The sequence below is a fragment of the Gracilinanus agilis genome, chromosome 2, assembly GCF_016433145.1.
Source record: "Gracilinanus agilis isolate LMUSP501 chromosome 2, AgileGrace, whole genome shotgun sequence".
NCBI lineage: Eukaryota > Metazoa > Chordata > Mammalia > Didelphimorphia > Didelphidae > Gracilinanus > Gracilinanus agilis.
In genome coordinates this window covers 671,520,943-671,532,137 of record NC_058131.1, presented here as the reverse complement: position 1 = coordinate 671,532,137, position 11,195 = coordinate 671,520,943, and the positions used below count along the sequence as shown (strand labels likewise).

The 11,195-nt window shown below is 40.1% G+C and overlaps 1 protein-coding gene across 2 annotated transcripts in view; it reads left to right on the top strand.

Moving 5' to 3' along the window:
• Positions 1–9,625: 9,625 nt before the first annotated feature.
• The window catches only part of NUDT13 (nudix hydrolase 13), a 19,423-nt gene continuing 17,853 nt past the window's right edge, over positions 9,626–11,195 (top strand). For both annotated transcript variants that reach the window (XM_044662817.1, XM_044662816.1), the window contains exon 1: positions 9,626–9,835. In XM_044662817.1, the coding sequence (XP_044518752.1) occupies positions 9,741–9,835 (95 nt within the window). In that variant the 5' untranslated portion in view covers positions 9,626–9,740. The remainder of the gene's footprint in view (positions 9,836–11,195) is intronic.

Below are 11,195 nucleotides of genomic sequence, written 5' to 3'. Positions count from 1 at the left end.
TTTTCATCAATTTTTTGTTACATTTTCCTAGAACCAGAGAATTTGGTTCTATAGAAACTGAACTAATTACTGTACTTTCTGGTGCTTATCAGATTTGGAGTCTGTTACTTTCTAGACTAACCTAAATCATTAACCCTCTCCATAATTGTTTCCTCATCTATTTTTTGGTGGGGGGGGGAGGGGGGAGGTCCAGATCTGTAATTTCATCTGTCTGGGGAAATATGTGAATTTTTTCCATTGATTTAGTTGGGCAAGCTGGTTGGTAGCGTACAGTTTTGAAGAATTACTATCTAGAAGTTAAATTATTCACCCATAGTCACACAACTGGAATGTATCAGAGGTGGTACTTTAACTCAGGCCTTCCATACTCCTAGGGATCCACTATTTATTATAATACAACACTGTGTCTCATTCTCACTTATAAATGAAATACAAATATAAATATATATAGTATAAAATGAAAACAAATATAAAATGAAAGATATCTATACTGCCAATAGTTCAGATAAATGAAGATAACATCTTCACAGATAGATGAAGATAATAACATAAAGATAATATCTGTATTGCCAACCTCGAGGGGCAAGTATCAGGGCAGCTAGTCGGTTCATTGAATAATGAACCAGAACTGGTGTTAGGAAGTCTTAAGTTCAATCCCTGCTTCAGACACTAGCTGGTGTGATCCTGGACAAATCAATGTCATCTTGCTTCAGTTAGCCTCATCTGTAAAACGGGAACAATAACAGCATCTATCTTCGGGGGTGACTGTGAAGATCAAATAAGATAATATCTGTAAAGCACTTTGCAAAATGCAAAGAGCTATATCAGTGTTAGTTATTATGATACACACAATTGCTTCATAAACTATAAAGTCCTGTATAAATGTCTGCTTTTTTTACTGGTGATATTTCAGGATTCTTTAGCACTTATATAAGAAATTTCATAGAATCATAGAATGTCAGATCTGGAAAGAACTTTATAAATCACTTAGTCTATCCTGCTGATTTTTATAAATGAGGAAACAGAAGATAGTGGTTAAAAAGAAAAAGCAGCCTTCAAGCTGACCATTTTTAGTATAAGGAAAGAAACTCTATTCATCTCCATATAATGAGGCCCTGGGAATTTTGGCTTTTATTTTCCACAGTAGCTGCTCTCTATTTAGGTTCTAAGAAGTCAGGGATGAATTATAGGAATGCTGTTTGGTTGGGGGAGAAAGGTTATAGTTAAGAAAAACCTTCTGGCTCTGGAATATTTGATTTGAGCAACAAAAAACATGTTGGCTTCAGTTATGTTCCATTCAGTATCCATTACTGTGTGCCAGTCACTGGGCTATTGCTGGGGTTATAGAGACAGATGAAGCCTTCCCCTGCCCTCAAGGGGCTTACTTTGTCCCTGGAAAATGAAGCATGTTCATGGTTCAGTCGACAAAAGGAAATAGGACCAGAGCAGGGGTCGGCAACCTTTTTGGCCGTGAGAGCCATAAACGCCACATTTTTTAAAATGTAATTTCGTGAGAGCCGTGCAGTGCTCACAGTGTGCGCTCCTGTAACAGCGCCTGAAAAAAAATTAACTTTATGGCTCATGCAGAAAGAGCCATATCTGGCCCTCAAAAGAGCCAGATATGGCTCGAGAGCCATACGTTGCCGACCCCTGGACCAGAGCATTAATTACCAGGGATAGGAAATCAGAAAAAGTCTTTGCCTGGTCAAGATTTTAAAAGGGTTTTGGCAGATGGAGATAAAAAGTGCTCAGGTAATGAGTACTAGGAAAGTGGGCATATTTTAAAAAAAATATTTATTTGTTTGTTCATTTATTTGTTTATTTTCAGCAATTACATGTAATAACAAATTTCTACACAGGTTTTCCTAAGTTATATGGTTGGACTTATCTCCCTCCCTCCCTTCCCTTCTGGTGCTGGCAGGCAATTCAATCTGGATTATACATGTATATCATGTAAATCATATTTCTATATTGTTCGTTTTGGTAAATAAATTATAAAATTATAAAATATATTGTTTTATATATTGTATGTAATATAAAAATATATTTGCTATAATATAAAATAAATTATAAAATATAAACTATAAAACCAAAACCTACAACATATACCCAAATAAACAATTGAAAAATCATATGCTTTCATCTGCATTCTGACGCCAACAGCTCTTTCTCTGGAAGTGGAGAGCATTCTTTCCCATAAGTCCCTCAGAATTGTCCTGGATCATTGAATTGTCAATAATAGCTAAGTCTATTACAGTTGATCATTGAAAGTAGGCATATTTTTGCAGAGAATGTAAGGAATTGGAATAAAAAGAACAGCTAGCAGTCCACTCAGTTTGCGTGGAATGTGGAGGACATGAGGAGTAATAATGGGCCAGAAAGCTAAAAAAGCAAGGTGGAATTTGTGGTCTTATGCCACATCATCAGAACTCAGTCAAAGGATCCATGGCACTCAGAATCAAAAGACCCAAGTTTCATGGGTCCAGTTCTGAGTCTAACTGCACAGACTCAGACTCAGAAGCCACTTAAATCTTCTCAGGGCCTGTTTTCTCATCTGTAAAATGAGGATAATGCTAACATGGGCCACCTGAGAATAATAGGCAATGTCTTTTTTGTTGTTCAGACATTTTAGTCACGTATGACTATTCATGACCCCATTTGGGATTTTTTGGCAAAAATACTAGAGTGCTTTACCATTTCCTTCTCCAGCTCATTTTACAAATGAGGAAACTGAGGTAAACAGAGTTAAATGACCTTCCTGGGGTCACGCAGGTAGTAAGTATTTGAAGCCAAATTGGAACTCATGAAGATGAGTCTCTCGATTTCAATCCCAGTGTTGAACCACCTAGCTGCAATATAATAGAAGAGAATTAATATAATATAACATAACATGATATGATATGATATATGAAATAACAGAATATATATCATAGAATAATTTTTCACTTCCCTGGGCTTCAGTTTCTTGTGTATAAAATGAGGAAGTTGAACTGGCTCATCTTTAAGGTCCCTTACCACTGTAAGATTTGGCCAGTCATAGCCAAAAGTTCTGACCTTTACATGTCTATAATTTCAGCTCTTTGCCAGTCTAGACCTAAGATTTCATCACTGTAGGGAATTAACTCCCTACACAGGAAACTCCTTCCATTGAGGAAGATTGGCTATTTGTAATTTAATTTAATTGTCTTTAGAGAATTTCTTGAGGCCCTAACTGGCTAAGTTGGTTGTTGATTGGTCATCCAGCTGATATGTGTCAAAGGGAGCACTTGAACTCAGCTTTTCATGACCTCATATTCCACAATTTCTCACTGGTTCATCTTGACATACTGCTGTTGACATTTTCCCTCTACTTTTAAGCAGGGTTGACATGATAATATTTGATTCCTTTGCTGTGAAGCAATTTGGAAAAGAGATTAATGGGGTGTCTGCCTTTGGAGATGATAATTCTTTTCCTTTTTTAGTACAATGAGAGTTTTCCCATCTATTATCTCACTGGATCTTCTCACAATAACCCTGTGAGGAAGGCAGGACAGGTATTTGCAGAATACTTTAAAAAGTAGCATCCCAATTTTAAATAAATTTAATTTTTTAAAAAACCCTAAACAGGAAAAAATAATTCTCCCTGTTTTATAAAGAAGGAAAGTAAGGTTCTGAAAAATGAAGTGATTTACTTAAGGTTAGTCAAGAAGACCTGAATTCAAATCTAGCCTCAGACACTTACTAGATTAATGTGTGACCCTGGGCAAAGTACTTAACTGCTACCTGCCTCAGTTTCCTTATGTCTCAGATGGGGAGAATAATAACACCTACCTCCCCAGGTTTTTATGAGAATCAAATGAAGTAAGACATGCATACCTTAAGGGGCTGGATAAATGTTCATGATTGCTATTGCCGAAGTTAGGGGTAGAGCTGAAAACAGCCTTTGGTTCCTAGTCCAATGCTCATTCTTCTTAGCCTCTGCCTCCCTTTGACATGAACAGAACCAAACATTTGTACTGGGGGAAAAAAAAAAGAATCCAGACGTCTATTGATCTCTTAGCTGCTGTGAAATAATAATGGTAAGGTGGGTTTGCTTTGGGTTTGGTTTTTTTTTTTTCTGTCTGAAGTTTTCCTGTAATAAATGAACCTTCAACCTCAGTGTAGGGTCAGGCGTAAAATGCTGTTAATGATTTCACCATGAGTTCAAAGAAAAACAACCATTCTGTTCCTAATGCGGTGTTTGAGCAGGTGGCAGTGAGAATCCCAGCCTGTTTACCAGGCCAGTGAAACTTGGGTCTGTGTGCCAGCATTTTTCCAGGATCCAAACGCTTGTCCATGAAGCCTGGAGGGCTAAGGGAGGGGGTATCACCACTGCCACCTCCAAAGGGAGAAAGAACAAATGCTCCCCCATGTTAAAATGCCAAGCATCTCTCTATGACCGAACAGAAGGTTTTATGGCATAGTCACAGAATGGTACATAAATTCAGAAACATAAAACCAAGAGCCACAACTATATTCTTCAAAGGGGACCACTAAAACAATATGCAGCTTTGTTAGCAACTGGTTTTATTAGAAACTCAAAAACCATTAACAAAGATAAATAAACAAACAAACAAATAAATAAATGAAAAAGCAAGCAAACAATTTAATTAATTAACTAATGGGTGGGTGGATGGATGGATGGATGGACAAATAAATAAATAAATAGACAAAATAGGGAATACAACTGAAGGAAGCCTTTTTTAAACATGTACTGTGTACTTTCAAAGGGCAGCTAGATGGAACAATGGCTAAGAGTGCCAGGCCAGGAATGAAGAAGACTCATCTTCATGAATTCAAGTTTAACCTCAGACACTTACTAGCTGTGTGATCCTGTGCAAGTCATTCCACCTTGTTGGCCTCAGTCTTCTCATCTGTAAAATGATCTGGAGAAGGAAATGGCCAACCACTCCAGTATCTTTGCCAAGAAACACCCAAAAGGGTGTCATGACACAACCAAAAATGACTGAATAACAATCAGCAACCTTTGGCAATCTGGTAAAACCTATAGCCCCCTTCTCAGAATTAAATAAAATACGGGTTTACAAAGAAATTATATTGGATACAGTTATCAAAATATTTAAAAACAAGTTCCCAGATTCCAGCTTAAGAATCTCTGCAATGTATCTATTTTTGTCAACTGTATCTCAGGGCAAAAGAGACAGAGAGGTATCGTGTTTACTCATAACTGTGAAGTATACACTATCACTCTAATCCTCCCCTTTTACATATGAGGAAACTGAGACCCAGAGGTCAAAAAGTCTTGCCCAAGGTTACACAGCTAGTGAGTGTGATAAGCAGGATTCAGACTGACTCCAAGTCTAACACTCTTCCCATTATACCAAGATGCCCCCAGTCTATAGTCAGAGTCCTAGCTAATACTATTTACACCAAGGCAGATGCCACAAAACCTGCCCTGGGGGCAAACAGCATGAAAGGTGTCCTCGGATTAATTTCTTGAGACTTATAGGGTTGGGAGAGGATTCTGGGTCACCATCCTATCTTCCACCTACCTAGTTTCTTATTTTATCTAATCTAGTCATTTGTGCTAACTAGGTACTAAGCTCAGTTCATGGTGTGTGCTAAGGGAAGAAAAGGTCTCTCAGCATCCTTTAAATTTCAGCACCTTGAAGCAAAGCCCTAATTGCCTCTCTCCTTATACCTTGTACTGTCCTCATCTGTAAAATGAAGATAATAAGAGCACCCACCTCCCAGGATTGTTGTGAGGATCAAAAGAGATAATCCCTGTAGAGTGCTTAGCAGCACAGTGCCTGGCACATAGTAGGTACTATATAAATGGTAAGCGGATAGGTAGTAGTAGTAGCAGTAGTAGCAGTAGCAGGAGCAGCAGCAGTAGTAGTAGCAGTAGGAGGAGGAGGAGGAGTGGTAGTGGTAGTTGTCTTCATCTAGCGCAGTGCCTTGGCACATAGTAAGTACAATATAAATGGTAGGTAAATGGCGGTAGTAGTAGTCTAATACAGTGCGTGGCACATAGTAGGTGCTCTATGAATGGTAGGTAGGTAGACAGTCGTAGTTGGAGTAAATGATATTTTAAAAACCTAAAGTTTTATATAATCTGAATGATCAACAAAACATTATTTTGAGGCAAAACACTTCATTTTGTACAAAAACTATACAAGGAACTGTTTAGAAGGAGAATGAACTATTCTCCCTCCAGCCACTCCTCTGAGGCCTCTCCTTCTGACTGGCTGGGCCTCTGAGAATGTCCTTTTTAAGGAGGAGACCAGGCCAACCGTGTCTTCACCCCTCCCCTGGCTGCCCTCCTGACCACCTCCTCCCTCCTCCCCTATGAGATCACCTTCTCATCTTCTCTCCCTTCCCCTTTTCAGCTGTCTTTTATATGAGACCTAAATCAAGCCCTAATATACTCGATAGTTTTCTATAGAAAGACTATGGTTTAAGCCTTGATTTTCTCTGTCTTTTCATTTCAAAGCCACATTACACACTTGGCTGCCTTCCCCAGTCCAACAATTCTATAAAGAACTCATGAATCAGCAACCTGTAACTAAGCCATGATGTTTTCTTAGTATTAGGGACTAGGAAACATTGGGCCATAAGCAAGACAATCCCACAGACCAGGCAAGTGTAGCTACCACCCAAGTAGCCCCTGTATGTAGTGCTCAGGCCTCCCCTAAAAGAGCTTAACTACTCTCCAAGGAGCAGATGGAAGTATTTCTAGGGAATAATGGGTTAGAGAAGGGCTATTTGCAAAGTTTGTCTGGAAGGCTGAACTTTAGACCACTCCTGCTGTGGCTGCTGGGTCATCATTTGAAATTAGGAGCTCTCTAGATATAGGCTATACCTCTTTCTTGATAGCATCTCCCCATAATATTTAATTTGTAGCCCTGGCATAACTTTAATCTCTTTTTGCCTCAGTTTCTTCAATTGTAAAAAGAGGATAATAAGACCTCCTACCTCCAGGGTTGTTGTGAGATAACATGAGATAATATCTGTAAATCCTTTAGCACATTAAGAGCTGTATAAATTCTAACTATTTACTAGCTGGTAAATTCCTTAAGGGTAGAACCCATGCCTTACATAGCTGTGTATCCATAACAGTCTAGATCTTTATGGGGAGGCACCATGAAAGAGTGAAAAGTGCCTGCTTTTTGGAGATAGGAGACCTGGATATGTCTCTGTGGGAAAGTCAATTAACTTCTCTGGGCTTGAGTTTCCTGATCTGAAAAATGGAAGGGGCCGGACTTCTTTTTTTTTTTTTTAAACCCTTACCTTCCGTCTTAGAATCAATACTATGTATTGGTTCTAAGGCAGAAGAATGATAAGGGCTAGGCAATGGGGGTTAAGTAACTTGCCCAAGGTCACATAGCTGGGAAATGTCTGAGGCCAGATTTGAACCCAGGACCCCCCATCTCTGAGCCTGGCTCTCAATCCACTGAGCTACCCAACTGCCCCCCTAAATGACTTCTGATATTCTTTACAGGCAGAAGTAAGCACCTACTATGTTCAAGGTTACTTCATGCTATAGGCTGAGGATTCAAGGATATACAACAAAATAGCTGCTGCCCTCAAGCCTCTTAGAATGTAACCAGGAGAGGGGAGACATAGGAAGATGGAACACGAGATGTGGCTACAAATGAGGACAGTAGTAATGGGGACAAAGAAAAAAAATCCATTATTGATCCTTCTTGTAGCTCTTCTCCTAAATCATGTAGAAGGATCAATCCAGGCTTCATAGGGGAGATGGCACCCAAGCTGCCCCTTGAAAGAAAAAGATTTCAGAATAAAGAAGAATATAGACATGGGAATTGGTCTGCGCAAATGCACCAGTGTTGAAAGAGGGAAGAGATGGGGGGGGGGGTAATAAACTGCCCAGTTTGGATAGAACATGGGAAGGGATCAGTAAGTGCATATCAGTAAGGCTGGAAAGGTATTTTGAGGCAAACTTGTAAAAAGCCTTTAACAACAGACATGATAGGAGGAATCTCCACCAGAGTGCTCCATTGTTTGGGATGGGCTACTTCTTATCCTTGAAAGGTATTGGAACAATTCTCAAGATTTATCTGGCTCACAATATGTCAGAAAAATAAAGTAGTAAATGTTGGAGGGGCTAGGGCAAAATTGGGACACTAATGCATTGTTGGTGGAGCTGTGAACTGATCTAACCATTCTGGAGGGCACTTTGGAACTATACCCAAAGGGCTGTAAAACTATGTGTACCCTTTGATCCAGTAATACCAGATACAGACTACTGGGTCTGTATCTCAAAGAGATTTTTAAAAAATGAGTGGGAAAGGACCTACTTGTACAAAAATATTTATAGATGCTTTTTTGCGGGGGCAAAGAATTGGAAATTGAGAGGCTGTCCATCGATTCGGGAATGGCTGAACAAATTGTGGTATGTGTTGGTGATGGAATACTATTGTGCTATAAGAAATGACAAGCAAGATGATTTCAAAAAAAGCTGGAAAGCCAAGCAATGATCTGGGACAATCCCAAAAGACTTATGACAGGGAATGCTATCCACCTCCAGAGAAAGAACTGTTGGAATCGTCTTTCACATCCTTGTATTTATGGTTTTATTCTGGTGTTTTGGTCATATGTGAGTGTGCTCTTACAACAGTGACCAATATGGAAGTGGGTTTCGCATGACAATAAAAAAAATGACTTATCTGGCTTAGGGGACCAAAGGCTCAGGCCTTCAACTTTGATGCCCTCATTGTCTGCATACGAAAAGTTCAGGAAGAGCCCTTGTTCTTCCCTGGTGACTGACCTGTGGACACCATGAGCATGGACACCCAGAGGCAAAGAAGCTGGCTCGTACTGAATCAGAATAGGGTGATGTCATCACTCAATATCCATCCATGTTGAATATCCTTCCCCTGTGATGGCTAAGTAAACCTCCTTTTTTTTTCATTGTTAGATGGACTACAAATGTCTCATTTCATTTCAGTCTCAAACCAGAGATTGGTCTGAGTTAAGGAGTTTGTATTTCATACAATGGTCAAAAGGTCTCCACTGAAGGTCATTCAGGTGGAAAAACAGAAACATTTTCTCTCTTTGTGCTTATTTTGCCCATCCCCACCAAAGCACCTTGGGGGCAAGGATTGTTTCATTTTTCATTTTCATATCCCTGCTCCTGAAAGGCAGCATGGAAGAGTCCTCTAGCTAGAAGGCCAGTCTTGGAGTCTGTTACAACCAGGTTCAGATCCTGCTTCCGACTCTCACTGGCTCCTCAACCACAGAAAAATCACTTCTCAGTGCCTTGGGCAACTCTTGAAAATTATTAACATAGAGAAGATGGCAATCTGAATGTATAGGAGAAATACTCAGAGCTCCCCACAAAAAAGAAATCCAAGGCAGCCTCCATCTCCTTCCCTGCAAAATATCCCATCATTGAGCAAGAAATCTTGCACTCAGTAGGTGCTTGATAATTATCAGTTTAACTGAACTAAAAAAATGTGACTTCAACCAATAGGAAGCACAAAGGAATTTGATTATCAACCTGGTGTAAAGAAAATGACATTATAGTGGGATATACAAACAGAGTTTCAAAGTAGCCAACCTCTCGGAGGTTTGCTCAGGACAAACTGCCATTTTTATGGGATATGCTGGGACTTCTCCAGATGGTTCAAAGGGTCTCTGGTCCTTTGGCTTTGCTCAAAGTCCAGCTGCATTCCTGAAGGTTCATTTCATTCTGCTGTTTCCAGTGCCCTTCTTCTCTTGCCTCAAAGGAGCTGGCAATGTCTCTGTCTCTGACTCTGTTCCGGGGAGCAACTTCCTGGAAAGTACCTCAGGCATGCTGCAGGCAGCTCTCCACCTATGTCACCAAGATGCGGTGAGTATGTCTCCATCCCCGGCTTTGATTTATTATTTTTTTCCTGCTTGGGGCCCCAGTGGTGTATTTGCATTGGCCTAAAACCAAGAAGAAAAGAGCTTTGCTGGACAAAGAGCTCAGCAAATTTGCTAATAATAACAAGATATGTTCATTTATTTATTTATTTATTGGCACATTCTATCCCTCCTCCTTCCCTCCATTTACAATGCAGACAGTACAGTGGAAAAGAGTTTGGGATTTGAACCAGGGTTCAAAAACTGCTATTTACTCCCTGTGTAACTTGAGGAGAATCATTAACTTCTCCGATTGCCCATTTCTTCCTTTGTTTGAAGGAAGGTTTTAGACTAGAGACTGTCTCTTCCAGCCTTAAATCTGGGGTCCTGTGTCTCTCCAGAGTGAGGATGTTTGGTTTCATCTTTGTACCCATGGTGCCTGATAGCTAGGACTAGAGCACAGGCCTGGGACTGATTCAGTTCCACAAAGGTTTATTTTGAAGCAGCTCAATAAGCTGAAATGAGACTAAAATATCCTCAAGTAGCTTATCTTCTTTTTGAGCTGGGAACAGGCTGGCAATAAATTCAAGGAAACTCTAGGAGCAGGGAGAATACTAAAGGGAACCAGGGAAAGCTTCACTGAAGAGGTGACCCTGAGTTGAGCCCTGAAGCAAAATGGGGAGATTGAGGAACAATTTAGACTTTAGTGGCAACTGCGGACTGGTGTAATGATCTGTGCTTTTAACATTGTTCAGGTGTTTTCAAGTCACATCCAGCTCTTCAAGACTCCATTTGGGGTTTTCTTGTCAAAGATATTGGAATGGTTTTACAGGAAAGCCAAATGGGGTTAAATGAATTAACCAGGATAATTCCATTAGTATGCTTCCTGGACAAGATTTGAGCTCAGGTCTTCCTTACTCCAAGTCTGGCATTCTATCTACTAGCATCTTTCCAGTGTCTTGTACTCTTTTGAATCCTGTGTCCTGAGTAGCACTCAACAAACATTTGGGGAATGACTGAATTGACAAAAAATGGAATTTATCTTCTACCACAATTAGCTTGTATGGGGTGGTCTTCACAAGTGATAAAGAAAATTTGGGGGCATCCTGGTAGCACAGTGGATAGAGCATCATGCCTGGAGTTGGAAGGATCTGGGGTTCAAATGTGACCTCAAACACATCTTAACTCTGTCACCCTGAGCAAGTCACTTAACCCAGATTTCCTAGCCTTTGCTGTTTTTATGTCTTGGAATTGATACTAAGATAGACAGAGGAGAGAGAGAGAGAGAGAGAGAGAGAGAGAGAGAGAGAGAGAGAGAGAGAGAGAGAGAGAGAGAGAAGGAGGGAAGGAGGAAAGAAGAAAGGGAG